The sequence below is a fragment of the Poecilia latipinna genome, unplaced genomic scaffold (genome assembly GCF_001443285.1).
Source record: "Poecilia latipinna isolate Pla-1442-1.1 unplaced genomic scaffold, P_latipinna-1.0 Scaffold813, whole genome shotgun sequence".
NCBI classification, from domain to species: Eukaryota; Metazoa; Chordata; class Actinopteri; order Cyprinodontiformes; family Poeciliidae; genus Poecilia; species Poecilia latipinna.
Window position 1 is genome coordinate 145,827 of NW_015113429.1, and position 25,066 is coordinate 170,892.

The 25,066-nt window shown below is 39.3% G+C and overlaps 3 protein-coding genes across 6 annotated transcripts in view; 1 reads left to right on the top strand and 2 right to left on the bottom strand.

The window, feature by feature from the left end:
- Positions 1 to 629: 629 nt before the first annotated feature.
- On the top strand, positions 630 to 22,667 carry tmem121b (transmembrane protein 121B). 2 transcript variants are annotated; one of them, XR_001426762.1, is made up of 3 exons: positions 630 to 2,767; positions 5,489 to 5,491; positions 22,657 to 22,667. XR_001426762.1 is itself a non-coding variant. In XM_015047189.1 (1 exon), the coding sequence occupies exon 1, from the start codon at positions 1,317 to 1,319 to the stop codon at positions 2,463 to 2,465; it is 1,149 nt and encodes a 382-aa protein (XP_014902675.1). In that variant the 5' UTR covers positions 630 to 1,316; the 3' UTR covers positions 2,466 to 4,949. The 2 variants fall into 2 exon arrangements, 1 of the variants encoding a protein (XP_014902675.1); XM_015047189.1 differs by lacking the exons at positions 5,489 to 5,491; positions 22,657 to 22,667 and having other exon boundaries at positions 630 to 4,949.
- Positions 6,589 to 15,506, bottom strand: il17ra1a (interleukin 17 receptor A1a). The gene is made up of 11 exons (XM_015047185.1): positions 15,251 to 15,506; positions 13,564 to 13,588; positions 12,640 to 12,786; positions 12,295 to 12,416; positions 11,722 to 11,848; positions 11,554 to 11,601; positions 11,339 to 11,484; positions 10,416 to 10,490; positions 10,225 to 10,294; positions 8,986 to 9,099; positions 6,589 to 8,891 (listed from the first exon to the last, which is right to left on the bottom strand). The coding sequence occupies exons 1-11, from the start codon at positions 15,383 to 15,385 to the stop codon at positions 7,450 to 7,452; spliced, it is 2,451 nt and encodes an 816-aa protein (XP_014902671.1). The 5' UTR covers positions 15,386 to 15,506; the 3' UTR covers positions 6,589 to 7,449.
- Positions 17,973 to 25,066, bottom strand: part of arhgef39 (Rho guanine nucleotide exchange factor (GEF) 39) — a 31,011-nt gene continuing 23,917 nt past the window's right edge. For 2 of the 3 annotated variants that reach the window (XM_015047187.1, XM_015047186.1), the window contains 4 exons: positions 22,235 to 22,323; positions 20,298 to 20,403; positions 19,240 to 19,337; positions 17,973 to 18,784 (listed from right to left, as the gene is read on the bottom strand). In XM_015047187.1, the coding sequence (XP_014902673.1) occupies positions 18,745 to 18,784; positions 19,240 to 19,337; positions 20,298 to 20,403; positions 22,235 to 22,323 (333 nt within the window). In that variant the 3' untranslated portion in view covers positions 17,973 to 18,744. The remainder of the gene's footprint in view (positions 18,785 to 19,239; positions 19,338 to 20,297; positions 20,404 to 22,234; positions 22,324 to 25,066) is intronic. The other variant, XM_015047188.1, reaches the window with a different exon arrangement.

Here is a 25,066-nt window from a genome sequence, read left to right on the forward strand (position 1 = left end):
CAGCCGCGGTATAGGGGGGAAAGTGATGACAATTCTAGGGGCCCTAACCAACAGGGGGCCCTCCACAATTTAATTATTTATTTTTTGTTCACAGAAATTAAAAAAAATAATCAGGGCCCTGTTAATTACAAAATTAATCATATTGTATTTTCAAAGATTGTTTTTAGCAGTAAAAATTTAATGTTCCCTCTCCCAGATCAAAAAACACACATCCATATTTGTGCATTACTTTAACCAGCAATAACAGTTCAGGAAGGAGATGGAGGAGATTAATTGTTTTCACAGATTATCTGTCTCATAACAAACGGCTTTAATAAATATGGAGAAAACATATTTTTTTATTAAAGTTAAATACTGCAGCTTGAATAAAATGCAACTACATAGCATTTTTGAGAAGTCTGGATTGCTTTATGTGTATTTGCACGTTGCCTTTGACTCTTGCTCTTGGGGAGAGACATTCAGTATCTAAAACTAATAGAAAAAATTTAAGCAACCTACTTGCATACTGGATGTGGACTGTTGGATGTTAAATTCATGAGTAGTAAATATTGTGCTAATTATCAGTATTGAACCAAAGAAGGCAAGGCCGATGCAAGCCTTTAAAATTGTGATGCTTTTTATGGGTCAAATAGCCTCAAACAGCAGCTGCGGGGGGTGCAAACAATTTTTTTGTCAGGGCATTAAAACAGTCTTATTTACAATAAATGAAAATAAAAGTGTGCGAACAACAGAGATGTGCAAATACCAGCAAGAAAGTCAACATTTTAGTTAGCGGGGAGCAGAGGGAAGGAAGGATCTGTGATAACTGCTGGATGCAGATCTGCTGCTATTGTATCCCCCTTCCAGACCTCTCAGGTCTTCTGGTTCTGGTATTTTGCAGTGTTTCAGCTGCACTGAGTTCCTTTAAATCAAGGCTCAGACCAACCTGTTCAGAACTTTAAAGATGATAAATGAAACATTGACCAACATATTCGAGGTATTAATGATTGTAATGACATCAAAATTTGTTTATTGGTTTCTCCATTGTTGATTGTGTTTTATAACTTTATCTTTGTGTTTTTATGTAAAGCCCGATGAACTGGCTTGTTGCTGAAATGAGCTTTACAGATAAACTTGATTGACTGATCACTGGATTTCCATATCTCACTTTCACTGCTGTCTGTCAAACTGAAGCTAATGGACATGATGTTTTCATCCTGCTGTCCGGGTTGCATTTTAAATGACTGGACCTCATAAAAGCAGAGTCCATTCCCTGAGAATCCATGCCTTTCTTTGCCGTGGCTCCCAAAGAAAACCAGCAGAAGGGCAGACAGTAGATGAAGGGAGGCGGCAGCATAAATACAATGATCTCTGAATCTGGTGGCGTTCATCAGAGCAGCGATCATCCTCCCAGTCCCTCATCCTCCTCCCTCCGCTCAGCAGTCTGCCAGCTGAGCAGCACCCGGGACACCCGGAGCACCAGCAGCAGCTTCCAGCCTCTGTTCTCCGCCTGCATCATGACATCTGGGGAGTTCCTGCCGAGCGCTCCTCTGCTGGTGCACAAATCCAGGAGGAGCCTGCTCTACAAGTCGCTCTGCTTCCTTCTCCTCTTCTTCCAGGGCGGCGTCCTGGACTTCTACCTCATCCTCTTCACCGACCTGTACTGGTGCTCGTGGATAGCCACGGACCTGGTGGTCATCTCTGGCTGGGTTTTTTTTTTCCTGAAGAATGCTCGAAGCAAGAGAGAACGGGCCTGCGGCTTCCACCAGAAGAGCTCCATTTTCGGCTGCAACCTCGGAGAGTTCACCTACGCCTACCTGGCCTGGCTCATCTATGTCATCGCCTGCACCCCGAAAGTCGTGCTCATCCTGGAGACGTCCATCCTGGAGCTGATCGCGCTGAAGGTGCCGTGCGGCGTGACCGGCTTTAAAATCACGGTGCTGCTGTCCGCGCCGCTGCTCTTCTGCCTCATCAATTCCATCGTGGTGGATTTAAACGGCCCGACCCGCCACCACTCCCAGAGCTGCTTCACCAGCACCTGCCTGGACCTGCTGGACTCGTTCACACTGATGGAGATGCTTCTCAGAGGCGAGCTCCCCTCCGTGTACCTGAAGTACACGGTGATCACGGTGTACTTCGTGGCCCTGGCGGTCCCGGTGGTTTGGCTCTACGAGCTGACGGCGGCGGAGCTGCGGTGCCGGTGGCTGTGGGCCCGCTTCTCCACCGGACTGCTGGTCAACGCTCCTCTGCTCGTCGTGCGTTGTTTCCAGGTGTATGTTTACAAGATGCCGGTGTCGGTGTTCATGTTCAAGAACATCTTCTTGCTGGCGTGCCGCCTGCTGGAGCTGCTGGAGCAGTGCGCCGCGGTGCAGGGCCTGCGGAGGCGGACTGGCACCAACAACCCAGCCCAGTTCTCCCATTGCGTGTCCGAGAACGACATGTGCCCCCACGGATATGTCAACACTCTGGCCGTCACGCAATCTTAACATCAGCCTGCATGTGCTGGAGGCTGGCCTGGGAATGGAGCAGACACAGCGGGGAGCCAAGCTGAGCCTCAGCGGGCAGACTGCGGCTGTGGGCCGGGGGAGGGGGGAACAACACCACAGGGTCGCTTGTAAGCTTCTCGGATAAAAACATCCAGGCTGCAGGATTTCCACTAATAGAAGATGAAGATAAACCAGCACAGAGACAGCAGCACCGCGGATCTCTCTCATTTCTAGAAACTGGATGTTCAAACAATTTTTCTTTTTATCATGCGAAGTCAGCAAACTTTTCTTCTCCTTCTGGAGTCTTCTTCTAGTCTTTGTTGCTTTTGGGGGATTATATCACATTTCTGCTTTCCCTACACCAAAAGACCTGAGGAACTTCCTGTAGAACTTTAAACCATTTTCTACAGGACATGTTTGGCTGTTTAAGACTTTTGTTTCATATTTCCAAGCTCATATTTAGAACCAGTTCACACAGGTCACATTCAGATTAAATTGGTGCAAACAAATTAATAATAGTGATAATAATTACAATATGATCTTGTTGAGTTTTGGACGTAGAATCAAAACGTGTGTTCTGACTCCAGATGTCATGGACAGCAGCAGTTCCTGTTCCTGTGGCTTTGTGCTTGATTTGTCAGAACCAGAGTAGAATGTGTGTCTGTAGTTTAGTGACTCGGTCGGTGGAGTGGACCTCTGTCTGCAGGTGTCACACTGTCATGGCTGATGCCACAGTGTTAGGGCAATGAGTTCAATCTGATGTGATGGTTCTGATAGGCCGCCTGCTCCGTCCCCACTGAGCTGTTCAGATTTCAGCTCTGGTCTCAGATGAAGGTGATGGAATGTAAAGTGCCTGTCAGAGCATGAAGCCGGTAACCTGGGTTATTACAGGAGGTTTACTTAATGGTACAAACAGAACTTCTGGTGGTTGTGTCTTGAAAGCTTCAATATTCTCAATAAAAAGCCGACGTCATATTTCATCACTTTGGCCTAAAACACACGAGGCTGTTCCTAACATGAAGGTTGTAAAAAGTGTGGCTTTAAAAGTCCAAATGTTTCTCCAGCCATGTGGAGCAGAGAGCTGTGCAGTGCTCCTCCTCCCCCACCTGTTGCTGTACATGGCCAGCGTTTAAATTTTCCCTGAAGGAGAAGCTTAGATGGTGGGAAAAATTAAAGAATATCAAAGACATATTTGCACATTTATTCACTGCCATAGTGAATATGTTATATTCAATCAACAGAAGTTTTTAAATTAAAGTGATTTTAGTAAAATAAACACTTAATTGGCAGAATCAGAATGCAGAGCAGCACCAGGGGGCAGTTGGTCGCCTTCTGGCAAGAAGGTCTTGGGTTCAAATCCCCCGTTGGGGTCTTTCTGCATGGAAGTTTGAATGTTCTTCTCATGCATGTGTGGGTTCTCTCCGTTCTCCAGCTTCCTTCTACAGTTCAAACACAACTGTTAATTGGTCTCTATACTGCCATTTGGTACACGTGTGTGTGTGTGTGTGTGCACGTATGGGTGTGTGTGTGAGGGCTGTAACAATTTCTCGAATGATTCGAGTACCTCGATTTATCTTCCTCGAAGCTTCGATAAATTATGTTTTATTATTCAGCGCACTGAGTTCCGGCCGGGTCATTATTTGTGTCGGGCAGCACGTTGTTGCTCAGTGCTGGCAGCACAACGTCCAGTTTTCTGGGTTTTATTGAGAGAGAAAGAGGGAGACCCCTTTTTTCCTGATTACTCGATTAATTGCAACAATAATGAATAGAGTACTCGATTACTAGAATATTCTTTTACAACAGCCCTAGTGTGTGTATCTCTGGGTCGATGACGGACTGCAGTCTCACCTAATGACTGCTGGAGTTGCCCCAGGGTGACCCTGCACAGACAGTGGATGGATATCAGGATGCCCAATCATATAGCTTTTATTGTACAGTGGAGTGTTGTGTTTTGCTCCATAACCTAATTGAGAGAGCAGGTTTCTGATTTATCCATAATCAACAAGTTGTCTTACCCTAACACTACATCCCGCTCTTGTAGTACGTTTGCTCTGTCATATAGTGAGAGAGTAGGGAGGAATAGTGATGTAAAGAGCTGAAATAGAAGGCAGTCAGTCTGCACAGGTGGGCTTTGACAACAGCTTTAGAAAGTAATGTGATTTCAAATGATAATTTGTCAAAAGAAATAAATAATATTGTTAGTCTCTGATGCCCACAAAAGGAATTTAATACCTGAGATTCTTCATCAGTACAAAAAGACATTCACTGTCTTCAGGAGTGAAGCAGACGTCCACCTGCCTTCTGTTCAGGCTCTTATCACTGCAATGACCCAAATATGTCAGAAGAGCATAAACTGTTGCTAACTACATGTGAGATGTTGCTTAGTGTCTTATTTTAAGTTGGAATGTCATGCCTTATCCTGCTTGATGTGGCAGTTTGTGCAATATTTCACAAATAAAGATACATTTAATGCCTTTTGCTGAACATGAAGTTGTGGATAGTTGGTGCCTTGTGTGGATCCAGTGAGGAGAAACTTTTTTTTTTTTTCAGTTCCTCCTTCTAGGTCTGTAGAAGCAGATTAAACATTCTGGGTTTATTTTCTGGGTGTGAGCTGCTGGTTTATTGTCATGACAAGTAATTTTATTAATTTCCCAAATCTAGTTTTACTTACTCATCCACCTGGAACTCTGCTGGCCTTGTTCATCAAAGTGCTGTCCAGATGAAACCATAGTCATACATTTACATACACTGTGTGAACACATGTGGAGTCCAGTTAAAACCACTTCTGGAATTCATTTATCCATCCATTAACTGAGGTCATTCAATGACAGACGTGTCAAGGTCAAAGCATGAAGCACACATTTCATGATAATTGAGATGAATGGCTTTATATGCTGGTGACAACGATAATTATTTCTGAATCTTTGCTACATTAAATGCGCTTGATGTTTTCCACAGAACAGTGTTCAGCTTAGACTCAACACATCCTGCACTCAAGGAGCAGGAAGCACAGAGTCCTTCAGTAAGTTAGAATATTATTACAACTTGGTTTATTTCAGGAGTCTTATCACATACATATATATATATATTATTTACACACAGACTGCTGTTTTCCACCTCATATCTATGATAATAATGATTTTAAATTTACAGTTAATCAAAACATGACATTTAAAATTATAATATTACATAAAAAGCACTATATAATACAAAAATGTCAGGTTAATGAAAAGTATGTTTAATAACAGTTTAAAGATTATTTTCCAGGTACGTTTAATCTGACGAATGAGGCTCATCAGAAAGCATAATCTCATTTATTGAATATGACTGCAGAGTGGTACTCCTCCAGCTGACCAGTCATCCCACAGAGCAAATCATTTCGTTCATTTACTGACCAGATTAATATAAATAACATCATTCTGCTGTGCAGTCTGATCTCTGCTATGTCTTCATAATTGTTGTCAACTGACCTGAAATAAATAAACTCAAATGAATTGAATGAAGACATAAGGTCATAGCTCAGCCATCAGGAAGCCGCTCCAGACCGAGGCGCTGGTTGGTTTCTGTGTTTCAGTATCTACATGACATCATGTCCCAGTTCAGATTCCTTTATCAAAGAACCATAAAAATCACCATCTTCAGATTTCTGTTGATTTATGGTAAAACTTTTGCTCTAGAAGTTCTTTGAATTTATTTACAGGAATATTAATGGTCTGGCAGTGCTAAAATAATTTTTTAAATGTTTCAACTCAATATTTGCATGTATGGCTTCACCTTCCTCCCCAGTTCAATCAGTGAAACATTTCAAACTGGAAGAAAGTTGGACAAAATTCCTGTGAGGAATGATTCCCTCGTCATCTGCCCATCTGTCGCTTTTGTATGCAATGTATTACTTAGATTTTCTATTACGCGTAAAAGCAAATTCAGTTTGAATTCTCTTAATCCAGCAGCACACAACCTTTACCCCAGATTCATACCAAATTATCCAGCCAGAGTTCAGTGGAGCTGTAACCTGCATGTAGGGAAATGTTCTGACAGGACCAAACCATTTCTGGATGTTTGAAGGAGCCTCTCACAGACAGAACAGATCCATACGAGTCCTGCAGTCAGAGCGCTCACTTCCTTTTTTACATAAGCCTTTATTTATACAGGAAAAAAAAATCTCTTAAGACTCACCGTCTCATTTATAAGAGAAACGTGTTACATATCACAAACAACATAAACAGAGTAATACAATCTGCTAAACTGATAAAAATCAGTACTAAGTAGACTATTGATTTTTAGAATTGTTATATTTATATAGTAATATATACATAGTATAGTATTGTTAACTATGAACTATAACAATATTATCTCCATTCCAGATGTGCTGTATACTGTATCTGTATTGATCTAATCAATGTAGTTTAAGATGGAGTTTTATGTGGTTGAAGACTGAAATAAAAAGAAAACAAACCAGTTGTCTGTTTGCATCTTTTTGTTCAGTGGATGTAAACGTGTTTTCAACTGTATGCAGTCCAAACATATTACATACACTGACAGAACAGAACCATGCTGCTCTTAGCTCTGCTGTTTGTTGAATTTCGTGTTCTGAGTTTCTCAGAACCTAAAATAGATTTAGTCTTTCTTATATCACATTAAGACATTTTAATCATTCAGATTATCTCATCAGTATGTCTACACAGGCTCAGAATACAGGGGAATTCATTCCACAAGCAAACTGTGTCATGAGCAGGAAATGGGACTTTGGCACAAGGCAGAATTAATGAGAATGAAACCTAAAGTGAAAGGTGCAACACTCTCTTTACGCTGTCTATGAAGAAATGCAATTAAATGTCCGTTTTGCTTTATAGGTCCAGGTATGTTAGCTTGTTCAGAAAAGTCACATGTGAGCATTAAGTGTAATGTCTCTGAGGATCTGAAAAACTTGGCATTGGGTAAAAAAGCTTCACCACAGTCTGTTAGAGCAGGAGATGAAGGGCGATCAGCTGTCAGACATCTGGAACAGCTCCTCCTGCAGTCTGGCTAAAGCCTTCACTGGATCCTCTTCTAAAGGGGTTTCATGTTGGGATGATCCTTTGGAGCTGTAGCCCTGGTCAGATCCACTGCTGGAACGTTTTGCACCTGGGTCAAAGTCTTCCTCCTCCTCCATCTCCACAGGCTGGACCAGGCTCAGTTCAGGTAAGGGAATATTCTCACTCTGCACAACAGAACTGGGGCATCCAAGAGAACTTATGTCAGGAAAGTTCTGTTGAGCCAAACATACTTGGTCTGAATAGGCATACAGCCTTTTGTTCATATGCTGCAAAGAAGCTTCATCATCCTCAACAGACTTTGGAACAGATGATGGTTCCCTGAGGGACACCCAGTTCTGTTGGACAGAAGACTGGCTCCTGAAAACAGGTTCAGCTACATAAGCAGACTCCGGCCCGGTGCTGTGGTGGTACAGTGGGACTTCTGTCAACACTTCCACCTGGCTTGGTGCATACAGATGTCTGCAGTCAGAATTCATCGCTGGTTCAATCAATGCCACTGAAGACAGATGCTGCCCTGGGTTTAACTCAGGTGTAAGGACGTGAACAGTGCTGCAGCTTTCATTAATGTCAACGTTGTGAATGTAGACTGGAAGGCCATCTCTGATTGGAGGGATGTACTCAAAGACAGGAAGAGTCTGCAGTGGCTCAATGAGCTGATTGGCTTCAGAAATAACTTCCTCTTCACTGAGAACACACTCCTTTTCAAACCAGTCCGGATTTTCTATCTGATAGGCTTGGAAGGTTTCAATAGCATCTCTAAGGGCTTTACCAGAAGCACAGCTGGAATATTCATCCACACCAATTCCCTCAATGTGGCTGACCTGACCTGGCTGATATTTCTCAATGTCTAAGATACGGAAGTAGAGTTCCTCAAAGTGCTTCATCAGGTTGTATTTGATTCCAATGTCAAAAACTGAAGGCACATCCCTCTCACTGCTGATGTCCCCAAAGTAAGCCACCATATACTTGCCCAACATGCCTGCCTGATGCATGTCAGGCAGGAAGAGATTTAGAAACGGAATGAGAATGTCATCTGTGGGGCAAAGTACATCTTCCTTCAGTTTCACCTGCCCTTGACCACACATTGACCTCCACTTTGCCTGAACTCCAGGTGAGCACAGCACCAGGATCTTGTCGGACGGGTTGTTTAACTGCTGCCGCTGCCACTCCAGCCAGCGGAGACGGCCAACCATGCTGACTGAGGAGGTGTCCAGCAGGTCTACCAGCACCCTGGTGCCACATTTGGCCTGAAGAAAGGCACACAGCTTAAGCACTACTTCCCTGTAGAGGTGGTGGTCCTGGGAGTAGATGACCAGCACTTTGGGTTGTGGTTTAAGTGGAGTCTGCGGTGTTTCACCGTCCTTTGATGGAGGAGCAACGTAATGTTTACCTAAAGGTGGACGAAGCAATCTATGAGTGATACAAAATTAACTTCCTTCATTCATTAAGTTCAAAAGTAAGAATTTGAAAAAAGTATTCCATACCACGCTTTCTGCAAATAACACACATTACTGCTGCCACTATGATACAGATGGAAACAACTGCAATGGGAACAAACAAGTACCCAGGGGGAAGCAGGTCTGTCTGAGGTGGTTTCTCTGTAGGGAAGAAAAGACAAGCGATTAGAGAGTTTTAGAGGATTCTTGTTTTCTTGTCCTCCTCATTTAGCAGCCAGGTTTTTTTTATTTTTTTATTTTTTTTGCTTTATTCCCAACATCTGAAACCCACAAACGTTTCAGACACAATATGCCGAGAAGCCTTTTGAGTACTTAAGTACTCAAGACTTGCTCTGAAATAAGTCAGGACAGACATTCTGGGCTTTATTAAATCAAATGTAGAGCAAACTAATACCAAATAAAAGCTTCTATAGTTCTGAATTAAAACAAACAAACAAAAAAAGACTGACCACAGTATCTGAATGAGTGGGTCACATTCATAGACAAAGTTTTCCTTCCAAATGTAGTCTGATAAAATCCAACCTTACACATTCAGAATGTCAAAATGTCTATGTATACTAGTGACTGTAGTCAGATATGAATATGAGCAGTTTTTTCAAAGGTATCCCAGGATGACTTTTGTTTTGAACTGGCTTATTAGAGCAGCAAAGTTGCACAAAGAGTTCTGAAATATTGAACAATTTGGAAATTCAAACGATTCAAGAAGCTCATATTAAGTTAACTTGTAAAGGTTAGAGTGCATTTTAGATTAATCCAGAAAGTTCACCTGAAAGGCAAATATCTTTAACTTATTAGTGTTTTATATATAATGCTGCAAATACGAGGCATGATGGGATCGTCACTACATTTACTGCTAACTATAACCAAGTAAAGGTCGCACTACCTTTGTGGAGCTCCTGTTGAGGCAGGTTTCCCTCAGATACCTTTTAGATTACTTGCGATAATCAAGTGCTCCGAATACATTACGTCCACTCAAACTAGAATACTGATGCTTTGCTTGTCGGTGTGTCCAAAACTTGAAAAAAATTAATAACTTTTGCAAAAGAGCGCTTTTATCTACTTGTTAAAATTCTAATGCTGAATTGTATCGCTAGTTATTCTAGTAGCTGACCATCTGTTTCCATCCAGTCTTTTTAAAAGGCCTTTTTTAATGAGACAGAGTAGACAGAAATCACTTGTCCCAGTTGAAATATAGTGGTAGGTGAAGTTTTAATGGCCAAAGATTTTAACTGCCATCCACCTTTGCCATAAAACAAGATTCTGTACCTGTACAAATGTCATTGGTTTTTCTTAGACGTGTACAGTCGTTGCTACATTGTGGGAAATACGGTATGATCTGCAGGAAAAGAATAATCAAATGAATGTTCATATTTGGCTTGGATGATGCAGAAGTATTGCTAATAAATACAAGCATGGCTGACGTAATGGAAGTCAGAAGAAAAAATGAAAACATTTACCTCAGCATCAAACTGGCAGCAGAATCTTGGCCATTCGTGAAGACTGAACTTTACATTCACTGTCTCCTGGTTCTCCTGGGGGAGAGGTTCATAGGCAAAGTTAGTACTGCAGGGGAAACATATACATGCACACACACACCTACACACATGCACACACACACATGTACCATGTATTTGATGCATTGTGGGAACTATTTTCCTGACGCATATTACTTTGTGGGGACCCACTGCTCCATGGAAAATGCTGTTAGGGGTTAGGCTTAGCACTCAGATGTGAATTGAGTTTTGATAGGGTTAAGGGTTAGACTGTAGAAATGAATGGAAGTCAATGTAAAGTCCTCACAAACACAGAGTAACTAACATTTGTGTGTAGAGAAAGAGAAATCTGGTCACAGATAAGTAAAGTGGCTTCAGACTCCAGGATGTTTTGATCAGTGTCAACCCACACTAAACGAAAAATGCCTGTAGTCTATATATATATATATATATATAATTATTTTTTTTTTTTAAATAACTTGAACCAGTTATTTTAGAACTGGTTCAAGTTCTAAAATAATCAACCCATTTCAATGTCAATTTATGATTTTGATTTATTTATTTATTTTTTTGCAAAATGTCTCATTCATTTGAATGAAGTATGAAATTAGGGCTCTCCGGTTACAATGACTACCTTTTAGAATGATTTTTGATGTGTTTGAGAATACTGAGTCTGATAAACGTTACAATGCAGATACTACTATGCATCAACAGCTTCAGCTAATGTTCCACCATTTATTAGGCTTTAGTATGTTTCTACAAGTTTAGTGTTCTCCTAAAAACACCACACAAAACATATTCATTCAAATTAGTTAATGTACAACACTGGAAACAGATTATTGTCAAAGTCTACTAAGGTCTGTAACAGCCATGAGGCTGAGCCTCACCGTGTGCACAAGCCTGCTGTCTGCTTTGGAGCCACATCTCATTAGAACCATGTATTTCTTACACATGGTGCTGGGGCTGAAGCTGACAGCCAGGGAGCTGTTGACTGGCTCATGAACCAGGCTGATGTTAGGCTTCCACAGACTTCCTACAGAGATTACACGGCCTGTTAGCAGGTTTAAGCACATTGACCTGGGGAAACAGGAGTGTGACTCACCTCTCTCTATGCAAAGTTGGGTCTTTTTCATGTTGGTGTGGTCACAGCCTTAAAAAAAAACAGATTAAGAGGACATATTAACTCAACAGAAAATCAAATGGAAGACTTCCTGACAGGTTTGGTTTGTGAATCCTAATCCAAAAACAACTACATTCTGGTTCAACTTACCTGGGACCTGAATTTGTCTGTTGACGTCAAAGTTGCTGTGGCCTTGCTCTGGTCTGGGGATGTTATAGACAGACACATAATACTTCTCACCAGGATTCAGCACCAGTACATCAGAGGAGAACAGCCACTGAAAACACACAAGTCATTAGTGGACATCCAAAGAAAGAATTCTGGACTCAACAAGTAAAATGTTTCCTGCTTCTGTTTGGGACACTTAGACTGAATAAGAATCAGTGTGAGCAATGCAAACCTGACCAGCTTCATCATCTCTGTTAAGTCTGAATATTAGCAGATAATTAGTCTAGTAATTGGTTTCATTCTGTTTCCTTCAAGATGGTTTACAAAGGAAATCTATGTACAAAATTATTTTATATGAAATATACCGGATATATTATACATCCATGCAATACTTTGTTATTGTACTACATCACACATTAATATTACAATGACAACTGTGATTTGATATGTATGACAACTCTATTAAAAATGATAAATATAGAAGAAACATATGATCTCATTGGTGTATCCAAACTTGGAAAGAACTGATCTAAAAATGAAACATGAGCTACTCACTTTCTCTTCTGATGGGCTTCTCATGGTGAGACGTGTTTGGAAGGAATATCGAATACACAGCTGCTCATTAGTGGACATCCTAAGAACATGAAGCTCTGTGGCATTCAGGAAATGTATGCTACCTGTTGATTAACACAGCTGATGTTAATGTTGTCTTTGTCTATGTTAGAGAATGAAAAAATAAAAATAACAAACTCCAGTGAGAGTCAGGTGACTAGAGAATATTAAACTTAAATCCTAAACTTTGCAGAGAGACTGACAATGTTAGACATATTTGCAATCCATATAAACACTGAATTTTAACAATACTTTTAATATAATCAAACAATAAACAGCATGACTCACCATCATCCTTTAAAGTCCAGTTAGCCTGAAGGACAGGCTGCAGTTTTCCTGCTTTGTCAAGCCTGGTTTCTATAGCAACCTGCAGGTTGTCTGGACCGCTGGGGGTGTACTCGTGACTGATTAGCCACCCGGGGTCCATACAGTTACCTGCATAAAGAGACAAACACGCACTGAAATGTCTCAGTATCTAGGGCTGTCATGTTAACAATGCGTTCTAGGACGATAAATTGTCTCAGAACTTATTGCGATAAACGATAACATTGTTGTTTTGAGAACATTTTCAAGTAATATAATAGTAATAATGGTATTAAAGTTTATTCTCAAAGATCAATAAACTTTAAATTCTAATGAACATTTAAACACTGGAGCTGAAAGATATTTTGAATATCCAAAATGAAAACAACACAGGCAACAAATAAAATAAATTATGAAGCCTCCATAAACAAAATTATGTTAAAAAAAAAGATTGTTGAGGAGCAAAACACCAGACTTAAGACTTCTAACAGTCAGTTTTTGTTAAAAAAAAATAAAAAATAAAAAAATCTAGCAAATGAAAATGATTCGAAAACTATTCTTTTAATTTATCATGTGATTAATTGATTTATTGTTTATTGTGACAGGCCTGTCAGTACCCATTCACTCTATGCTATTGTTTTGTTTGTTTTATCCTAAAAATACTTTGTATTTTATATATTATATGCGGTTCTAATTTAAATGTTACAATAAACCAAAAATGGCAGTTTTTCTAATACATAAATGAGCAGCATGTATATCTAATAACTGTCATGACATGAAGGGGAGAGGATGAAAATCAAAGACATAAGTGTGAAACATGCTGTTGAAAAGCAACTTCTGGATTTCAAACTCACTATAAACAAAAGAGCAAGAAGGAAATGTCTGCAACAAGAAATTCAAAATACTCACTGCAACTGGCTCTACAGTCCAGATCCTGTTACAAGATCAAAGACAACAGGATTAGAAATCTTGGAGTTTATCAAACATGGTGTTTTGTACACATGGTATTTAAAGGTTGAGTAACTACACAGTCACAGAAAACAGAAAGGACCTCATGATCAGTTCCAGGGTTTTCCTGAATTGATCATAATGATCTAGTTTACAGAAGTTTCTAAAATGATTTAAATCAAACCTAAAGTCTAGAAAACACAATAATTCTACAGTCAAGATTTTGTTGAAAGGCTATGTGTGAAAATTTCAGAGCATAATGTTGTTTCCATAGGATTGAGTGAAAATTACAAGGTGCTGCTAATTACAGAACTTGATGAACTGATCATAGTAGGACCACCTTTACACATTTGTTAATATTGTGTATCTTAACAATATCCCAAGGACAGACAGTATTGGTAATGAAGTCGGAGAAGTAATTGTTGCTGCCAATCAATCTGAGAAGGGATTCAAAGAAATATTAAAATCTTTTGAGTCTGTCAAGTGGCAAAGTTTCTAATCGTTCCAAAAGTTAAAGTGTGAGCAAAACCATCCTGAGTGAAAAGATTTACCAGATTTAAAAGTTTTTGGGTGAGAAAAGACATGGGCCAATTCTTACAGCATAGTAAAGAGAGTAAAATACTTTATATTTATTGCATCACTGTATTTAAGTTTGGCTGTGTGTTCTCTAGATTTTGTTTGTAGTGCTGCCAATCAATTTAAAAAAAATAATCAAATCAATCACACTTGTTGATTAATCCTGATTAATTACTATGACTAACTTTGTAAGCTTGAAGAATTAATATGCAAGCAGTTGTGCAAGCCCCTCCTGCCGCACTACAAACAATTATCTGAATTATGTTGTATCAGAAGGCAGGGAATGTATTCTCCCAGTACTCAACAAAAACTAGAGGAAACTTACTCTCCTGTACATGTATACAAGTAGTACCAAACTTGTTCGGGGAATAACTGACAGGTATGATATATTTTATGTGTGCCCCACTCCTTTCTCATGCTGCCCAGGGCAACTGCCCTCATAACTCATATCAAAAACCACATTTTCAAAACATGTTTAAGAAAAGGATTTACTGTCTCAAACCACACGTCTAGATTCCTCACTTTTCCAAGAGGATTAAAAGGAAGTCATTTTGTTTTGAACGTTTGTTTAGAAATGTCCCTCTCCTTTCATTTCCTGTGGAACTTGTCCGATGAGGCGACAGTCGTTTGTCCTCATCCAGCAGAGCGGAAGACGTATTTCGTACAAGTGAAATTTTGAGCTCAACTACGCGGGGTAGTTGAAAAATGTTGAAAATATACAACTTTTGTTGCTGTTTGCTCTCACTCCCCATGTGTCTCTCCCACACCGCGCTACTGTGAACTAACACTTCGAAGGCTTTTAGATCAAAATAGGTAGTTCGATTAGTCTGTTTTATTAACGCGTTAAAATTTTAAGATTAATCGCATTGACATTGACAGGACTAATTGTTTGACATGTTTAAAACTTTAAGCACTTTAACCTTTGATTCAACCTAGTGATGATTACATTTACAACATTTGGACACAGAGAAGAAATCCTTTATCACTAGTTTAATAAGAAAAATAAGACCAAATAAATATTTCCGGTGTTGACAAACACAGGAATCATTAAGAATGTCTCAGTGCGTCTCACCTGTCGCGAGCATTTGAGCGCGTCCTGAGATATAATGCTGATGGACGACGAGCCCATGGGCCCCAAAAAGACCAGCAGCGCTAAAACCAACCTCATGTTTATCAGCCATCCCAGAGTCAGCCTCGCTGCTGCCATTTTAGCCAAAGCAGCAAAAACAAAGTGAAAAGAACAGCCTTTTTCTCCGAAACACTGACGTAGGTGTTAAACTTCCTGCTCTGCTGCGGGAAAACCCCCCTCCCTGCCGGTGCTCTGAGCAGGAACGTCTACCTCACGATGAGTTCATTAACCTCGGAAGTTACAGCTTTTAGTTGTTACCAGCATTATCGACAGTTTGCTCTTTTTCTATTTCGACAATCTTTCGCACAATGAAAGAGTTTTTGAAAGTTAATCGATTTCTAAATCGAACCTCAGTGATCTTTGAACACTGAGGTGTAAAAAGTTTACCCAGTGTGTTAGCTTTTAAATTAATCTCACATGTTTTGTTTCTGTCTGGCCAACCTTACCAGTAGATTTCAAATATTATTTTTAATATCTTAACAGAAAAAATAATAATAAAGAGTAATAATGCTTTACTCATTATTATTGTTGAGATGAAGAATTCTCCAGCAGTACATGAAGACTGCACTGGGGAGTAGTTTTCTCCAGGAAGTTTCAACCTTTTGAGTTTTTTATCTGTGCCCGTAAATTAATCATGAACCATTTTGTCTGCTTCCTTGTTCTTTGGAACAGCCTGTTAAGATGATTAAACATTGGCAGCGGAAATATTGCAACAGTCCACTGCCTTCACCTACCAATTAAATGTTAAGTTCCAAAACTGTTCTGGTCTGGTCCTTTAGTACAGATGTCAAATGAACAATGACAGAAGTTGAGATCGTCTTAAATGTAGACAGGGGATAAGAACTGCTATTTAAATGTCCTAGTGCTCCCTCCTCTTAAGTCATACATGTTTTGTTTCTGTGAAAAAGAATGTAAGGCTTAACTCAGACTTATGAAATAAAGTTGAGACTTGACTTGGACTCAGTCTAAGTCAATAACAGTTTCATAATAATGACCAAAGTTTATCCAAATAAATGAAAATATTATCAACATTATCTTGCTTCTAACTCATATCTTATTACAATATTATATTAATGTCAGACTCTGATCTCCTTGATTCACAGAGTGCTGTTCAATGTTTCTCCTGCAAACAAGACTCTAAAAGCACTTCTCCTTTCTACAGGATGTAAAGAATTCAAGTATCATTGTATCAGCTTCCAAAGTACTTTCAGATTTTTTTTTTTTGTGCATATTTTCTCTCAGGAACAATGTCCTGTCACAGCGTGTCTTTAGACTGATGCTGAGATGATGCCATTCATGAGAACAGGAGAATGGAGCCCTCTGATGTTAAAACAGGAATTCATTGCAAATGAGAAGTATGATTTTAATTTCTAAAATATGTTGTTGCATTTGTCACATTAAACATAAATAATGTCCATCATTTTTGCATCTAGAACAGCCCCTTCTCTTCAAAATGTGTAATGCATAGTAAGGAGAGTAAAACATCTTAGGTGAGATGTTCAGAGATTCTTTAGATGGCTCCTGGTTGGTCTATTTCAAGACTCCAGGCAAACAGAATGGTGGAAGTTGACAGGATATCTTGCTGCTTTTCCTGCCCTGGTTCCTGCATTCTAACCCAGAAAATAAGCAAGTCCATAAAATAAACTAAATAATCCAAACAACAAAAAAATAGAGAAATATTTCCTTCATGAAGTTCAAGGGAAAGTTCTCTGGACATTGGATCTGACAGACTGTGGTGATAAAATAACTCATCACCTGTCATCCAAAATAGAAACAGAATCTTTGTCCCTGTTCAGTCCATTAATAGAGACGTTTAATATTTAAAACATCATGACATACGGCTCTTGTGCTGTGTGAACTCATTTAATGTGAGAGTGGTGACACACTTTGGAATTTGGTTTCTTGTTGTCAGATATGAATTATGTGCATGCTTGATCTCCTGGTTTGATTTTGGTTGTATTGCTGAGTTAAATGGAACTGCTCCTTTTTTTCACTAAACTCCTTGCTTTGTTGAAATTACCCACAATGCTCTGGTCTGAAGTAAAGTCAGATCTGACAACTAACAATATTCAAAATACTTTATTGATCCCAAATGGGTATTAAATGTTGTTGTAACTCATATTAATTCAAACTTTTCAAAGAGTCATTATAGATAGTTATGGGTGTTGGCAGGATAGATGTCCTGTAGCAGTCTGTACTACAGTGAATCTAAAGAAGCCTGTGACTGAAGACATTCTCTTTTCCCATGACAGTCTCATAAAAATGATGGTCAGGGTTCTCCATAATTTAGTTGTTTTTATGAAGAATCCTTTGTATCATCTCCAAAAGTTCCACAGTCATCCCCAGAGCAGAACCAGCCTTCTTTATCAGGCTGTTGAACCGTTTTAAGTTCCTGGTTCTGATGCTGCAGCCGCAACAGATGGCAGCAGAAGAGATGATGCTCTCTTCACTGTTGTATCCCCAGTCCAGTCTGTTGTCCAGATGAACATCGAGGTATTTATATTCCTCAACCACCTTCTTCTCCCATGATGGAAACAGGGAGAAGAAACACTGCTTCTTCTGAGCTCTACCTCACAATATTGTTGTAATATTAATGCAGTACATTAATTAAATATGTTTGATTCAAACCAATCAGGAATCAAAGAACAAAATCAAGCACTCAAGTTTAAGTTTGTTCTATTGTTTTCATTTTATGAGGAAATGATCATTTTCATTTGAAACCAGGGTAACAGCTTTAAATAGCATGTTGAGTAGCAAAAACAAGCATAAAAAGACTCAGTGTGGAATATAAAGATACAAAATAGAGGTAATATTTGTAGAATTTCTGTAAAAAGGTAGAACAAAGGGAGGAAAACATGTTCCAGATCCATATCTGTTAACCAGGTTGTTCTGCCCGGATGCAGATAGACACAGAACCTTCTGACACGCACCACAGGAACTTTCAGGAAAGAGCAGTAAGTGAGCAGTTATCCTGCAGCTGCATGGCAGCAGAACCCCATACTCTCCATCAGTTCATATTCTCTGGTTTTAATAGTTAAAGGCATACATTCTTCATCAGAACACAGAAACAGATATTAGCTGAATCAAGTCAATCAAGCAATAGAGTTCATCGTTTACATGATGTTAACCTTTTGCATATAGTGCTATATGTTTAATTATCTCATGATTATTGTTTATGTGACTCACTGCTAAGGTTGCAACAGCAGGAGCTCACAGTTAACTGCAGATCTATTTGATCTGTCGGTAAGAGAAAAAAATATATGACATGAAGGGAGAAAGCTGAGGTTAGTGATAATAAAAAGCTCTGAGGCTGAAGTAAACAAAGAGGAAACATCTGGGTGACGCAGGCAGTGCAGCTGATTTAGAGGACAGCATGGGTGTGGAACCAAGATGTGCAGGTGAGAGAGTCCACAATCATCTGAGACCAAAGGAACCCATCAGAGGATCACACAGCTGGAAGAGGAGGCTTCTGCACTGCTGGGCACAGAGAGAATGTTCTCAATCAAACCGTCTCACACAGAACAGAAGACAAGTTAGGAATAGAAAACTTAAATATTGCTGTAACACACCCACATAGTCATGTTCAATCTTCAGTCAATCAATCATGTTTATTTTAATAGCATATTTATGCAACAAGACAGTTCAAAGTGCTTTATATTATAAAAACCTAAAGTCATAAAAACACCATTTTTTAAATTTGTATTGTTTATTAGTTTATTTCGAACCAATAAACATTACATTTTCTTTTCATTCTTATATTTTTCCATCAGATTAATAATTTATTTAATGTCTCCTTTGTTTTTAGGATATATTTGTTGTCCAGCTAATAAAGCTATTCCAAAGTTCTAAGCAGAAACTGTCAACCGAGAGAGCAAAAGAGAATATAACTTCACTGTGGAATGTTCAGATCTGCGGAGTTACAAGGGCCTTACCTTGGTTCTACGTCGACGGACTGCTTTGTCCTCTTGGGGGCGCTGCACTCAAGCTCACCCACTGACTTCTGAGCGTGCTCTGAGGGTTCAACGCTGGCCTGAAGGCAGAGGCGGGATTTAGTTTACAGAGTGGAAAGGGGAAACTAATTTCTGACCAAGCATGTAGAAATGACAGTACAGCTAAACACAGAGCAGCCTGACTGTCCCAGGTGGCTGACAGGAAACAGCCTCAACCTGAACTGGATGATCAGTTTTACTGGATGATCAATCTTTATAGGGTAACACTTTATTTGAAGGGGTGTGCATAAGACTTATATGACACTATCAAAAGCATGACATAACACCTGTCATGAAGTGTCATTTGGTAAAGAATGACGCTTTTAATGCAAAGTTGCTCTAAAAGTTGCATTAAAAGTCCATTAAAATGCCAACTTTGCATTAAATTATAATTTACAAAATCATGCAAAGTTGGCACTTTTAATGGACTTTTAATGCAAGTTTTAGAGCAACTTTGCATTAAAAGTGTCATTATTTACCAAATGACACTTCATGACAACTGTCATAAACATTCATAAAGACTCCTTCATGTTTATGACAGGTGTTATGTCATGTTTATGACAGTGTCATGTCAGTCTTATGCACACCCCTTCAAATAAAGTGTTACCGGCACATTTACAGAAATGTTAACTAAAATGCATTCCCCCAGACAAACAAATAAATTAATTTCAAATTTACAGTTTGCAGGATCTTCTTTATGGTCTGGCCAAGTATGAAATGCACAGATTGTACAGTACATGGTTTTCAGAAGGCTCCCATTTCTGTATTAAAACACCATTTATTGGTCTAATGTAATATTACAATTTTCGGCCAAACTGAATTTGAGAATTTTATTATTTATAAGCCAGAATTGTGAAAATTAAATGAAATAAATATATTCACTGATATGTACATGCATCAAGCCCTTTGAAGATCATTAAAACTACTGAAGCACAAAATTGACTGGAATTAAAAGCCAGAATTTCCTCCAATGAGGAAGTTTCTGACAGTTTTCCACTCACCAGGTCTCTCTTCCTGCCTGGATTGGTGTGATCCACAGCTGGGTGGAGAGGTTGGCCACACCGCTCATCTCTCTGAAGAACCACTGTGTGCTTAGACTGCAGCTTCCTGGAAACACATCAACGGTCACATTCAGCATTATGCCAGATTAGTGTTTGTTGAAGGACTCTGTTCTGTATAAATATGGAGGACCTTTGTGCACACATATGGCATCAAACTGAGGGAACAAACCCTGCAAAAGTAGTGGAGAGAAATACAAAGGTTTGGAAAGTCCAACTTCTAGTCACATTTGGTAGTGATCTGGTAATAACGACATGTCTTACTACACTGGAGACAAGAAAATACTTGCAGTCCCCTCTAAAAGTATTGGAACAGCAAAGCCAAATTCTTTGGTTTTGTTGTACACTGAAGATATTTGGGTTTAAGATCAAAAGATGAGCATGAGACAAGAGTTCAGAATGTCAACGGACTGCCAGGAAATAAAATGTCAGCTTTTATTTCCTGGTATTTACATGTGGATGTGTTACGCAAATTAGTTTATATCACCATTTGCATTACACCACAGCATTTTTAGGTGAGCAAAAGTAAAGGGAAAATAATGTTAACGTGAATAATATGTAACATTTAATAATAATACATTTTATTTATAATATCTTTTAAATCAAATGGAACACATTCACATGCTGACATGGCTGCAGTGTTCAGTCTGACAGAAGTGTCTTGCCCAAAGACACAAACAACAATGGCGGTGCAGGAATCGAACCAGTGATCCACTGATTGTGAGGCGAACTCCTACCGCCGTCCACACTGTCCCCCCTACGTCCTACAGTGACTGCCTCAGGCCAGCGACCCATCAACTTCACCAAACTGTTGCATTCTTCACTGTGATGCTCTTCCAGGCTTTTACCGCAGATTCTTTCAGTTCTTGTTTGTTTGGGGCTTTTCTCCTTTCAGTCTCCCCTTCGGGAGGTGAAATGTGTTCTCTGTTGGGTTAAGGTCAGATGACTGACTTGGCCAGTACAAAACCTTCCACTTTTTTCCCTTGATGAAGGCCTTTGTTTTGTTGGCAGTATGTTTTGAGCCATTGTCCCGATTAGTTTGGATGCATTTCTCCTTCGGTTGGCAGACAAAATATTTCAGTACACTTTGGATTTTGTTCTGCTGCAGTCATCATCAGTTACAGCATCAATAAAAATGAATGAGCCTGTTCTAGAACCAGTCATGTAAGCCCAATCCTTGACATTATTTCCACCATGCTTCACCGATGACCTTATGTGCTTCAGATCAAAAGCAGTTCCTTTCTTTCTCCACACAATTTCTACCATCACTTTGGTAGAAACTGATCTTGGTCTCATCAGTCCTTAAGTTTGTGTTCCTGAATTTTTCTGGCTCATCTCTGTACTTCTTTGCAAATTGTAACCTGGCTTTCTGATTCTTACCACTGATAGGTGGTTTGCCTCTTTGGGTATACCCTCTATATTTTTGCTCTGAGTCTTCTTTGAACAGTGGTTCGTGATACCTTCACCTCTGCACTGTGGAGGTCGTTGATGATGTCACTTACTGATGTTTTGAGGTTTTTCTTCACAGCTCTCATAATATTTTTGTCATCAACTACTGTTATTTTCCTTGGCAGACCTGTTCAACGTCTGTTGCTCAGTACAGTTCCAAATTGTTGTGCTTGCTGTGCCCAATGTTTGTCCAGTGGTTGATTGATGTTCCTTCTTTTCTCAGCTTCAAAATGGCTGTCTGTTCTCCTATAGACAGCTCTCCGGTATTCATGTTGGTTTATTCTCTTTAGCAAGAAATAAATCACTTTATGGGTTTAAACAGGGTAAAAAGTAGACAAGTCAATAAGAGCTATTTAATTTTTGAACAATCAAAGCTAAAGGCAACACCTGGTGTGTGTGTGTGTGTGTGTGTGTGTGTGGCAGCTATATACCTTATGGCTGAGCTCAGGCACTGATACCAGTCATTGAGGTCGTCATGGTTACTGGACATCAGCAGGAGTTTTGCATTGGGGAGGGTCAGCTGGAGGAAGATATGGGAAGAAAAAGTTAATGGCAGCATGATGTCTGATGAAGATGCGAGTTCCTAATCAGTTCCTGTCTATTTCCATATTTCCAGGTCTGGAGTTTTTTTTTTTTTTACCAAGTAGTGATGTCCATTCTAAAAATAAGCAGGCTTATTTTTAGACTGGACCACAGGTCTTGTCACAGGAGTGACAGACCTGTGGTCTTGTCACATCAGTAACTTAAAATTTTAGGTTTTTATTATGATAATTTTAAAACTAACAATAAAAATGGATGTTCAACTTATTCACAGTTTTTTTTTCTCTATGTGTGTGAGTGCATGTCAGTGCAGCCAACCTCCACAAACATTACTATTAAAAACATTTTTAAAAAAATGGAAAAATGCTTCTTCAGGACACTTTTTACAACTTCATTTCTTTACCCGTCTCTGGTATTTACCCAACTCCTGTAAGATTCTATCAAATAATGCATTTTTTTGTGTATTCTTTTTAAAAATAGAGAAACATCTTACTAACACAACTTCAAATGGGAGTATTGTAGTGCATAATATGCAATATAAGGTTGTAATAAAATATATCAAAAATAAATCTATAAAATGATTGAGACAGTATTCCAATGCCACGGGAAACTGTGAAACAGAAAACAATGATTCTGCATTTTAGACTGTGTTCCTTATTTATCCCTTCATTCATAACACTGGGTTGGATGTTTTGTCTTTCGAAAAACATAAATTGTTTTGAATTGAAGCTTAGTTTTTGCCTCATATTGAAAGGTTTGTTTGCTTAACAGGCCAAAGAACATAAAGGACATTTGGAGCCAATTGGGTCACATCAGTTTCTTATTCCAAAAGCTTGTTCTTAGCTGAAACACCTGCCTGCAGTGATGGAGATCAGACAGTAGGGGGCAGCCCAGATCAAGCCAATATTACTCCTGAAAAAACCCGCTGTTTCTATAAGAAATTAGCAGAACTAAGCCTCAAAGTGACATTTGCAGTAAAAACAAAAATGCTTGGAAGGAAAGTTAGTTAAGATTGTGCTGTAACCAGGTGAAATTTCCAGGAAAAATTATAGTTTTATTTTCTAAATGGTTACATAACATTGATAAAGTAATCTGCGAGGCATTGACTAGAGACTGACCAGAAAGTTCATGAAGGATAATTATATTTTAATCTAGACAGAGGGAGATGTATTTTTTTTATTTGCATATTTAAACAAAATCTTTCAAATGTAATATCAACATAAGTCTTACTAAAGAGTTCAGCGAGTCAGGATGAGCAGACTGCTTCATAATATTAGGCACCCACCCCTGCATAAATAAATTCCAGCTCCACTGCAGCACGGTAATTAGGGATTTGACAGGAAATCTGATCCTCTTAGGTAGAAATTATTTTGTGTAATAGGAACAGCAAAGCAGAAATCCTGATCGCTGCACATAATTTAGTCTAATTATTTATACATCAAAGAGAATCTGTCAGAGATGTGAGAAAATACTTAAGGAGTGAGGGAATATTAGCAGGAGGAGAGAGAGAGACAGGGAAGGTCAGGACAGACAGAGAGAAAGAAGCAAGACAAAACAACGGGAGGAAAAGGGGAAAGGAAAAAAAAGAAAGGAGAGAAGAAAACAGAATTTTTAATAAAAAATTATTATTTATTTTTTTAACTTTGCATATAGATTGGCATGGCATTTACAGCTGTCAAATTTAATTTAGCTTTAATTCCTCATGGTCCTGCATGATGAGGGCCCTGGAGTGCTGATAGCCCTTTTCCTCTAGCTCAGGTAGGGGCCCAGGATCAATAATGTGTCGTTATGAGAAATTATGTGTAAAGCTATTGCGTATGCATGCGGGGCACTGTGGGATAAGAGGCTAATGAAATGCCATTTCTACCATTAGATAAGCTGCAGGGAGATGGCAGAGTGGGGTTGAGGAAGATGCATTTACTGGAAGACCAGAAGAGATGGATCTGCAACCTAATCGGATCCAGCAACTAGATGATTCTCTCTCTCTTTCTCACACACGCGCGCGCGTGCACACCCACACACACGCACGCACGCACACACACACGCACACACGAGGATTTTATTCACTTCCTGGTCACTTATTCTAAGCTTAACTCTACCTCTTACTTGTTTAACACTAATCCTCACAATAAGACAGACATAAAACCTGATCTATTTGTCCTTGGGGCACAGTCCAATGTGAGGAAATCATTTTTCCCCCCAGGCACAGGAAAGGCACAGACTCATGACAGAATAAAGTAGTTTTCTGACAAGAAGGTTGCCAGTTCAATTCCCCATGTAAAAATGTCTTTGAGCACCAAATGACTACATGCTGTTTCACACAAAAACTATTAATGTAGTGATACAGCATGCTTCTGATCACATTAATCAATAAGGATGGTAGATAATGAGCCAAAAGCCTGAAGAAGACGTCACAAAATTTGACAAGTTTAGCTCTTGACCAGAAAACAGAAACAAACATCCTCTGAAGCATACCAAGTTAGCATAGCAATGCAGTGCTAGCAAGAATTCGCAGACAGATGTATTTTAGACTTCCAGACTAAAAACAGCTTTTGCTGAGCTTTCTGTAGGAGACTGCAGTGAACCCTGTGGAGCCAAGCTAAAAACAACACAGATGCTGCTGCTCTCAACTAAACATGGTATATTGAGACAGAGGAAGAGCTTTGGATAGACGTCATGCAAATATCCCTAACTGTGCACAGAGTAAAAATTTGAGGACATTT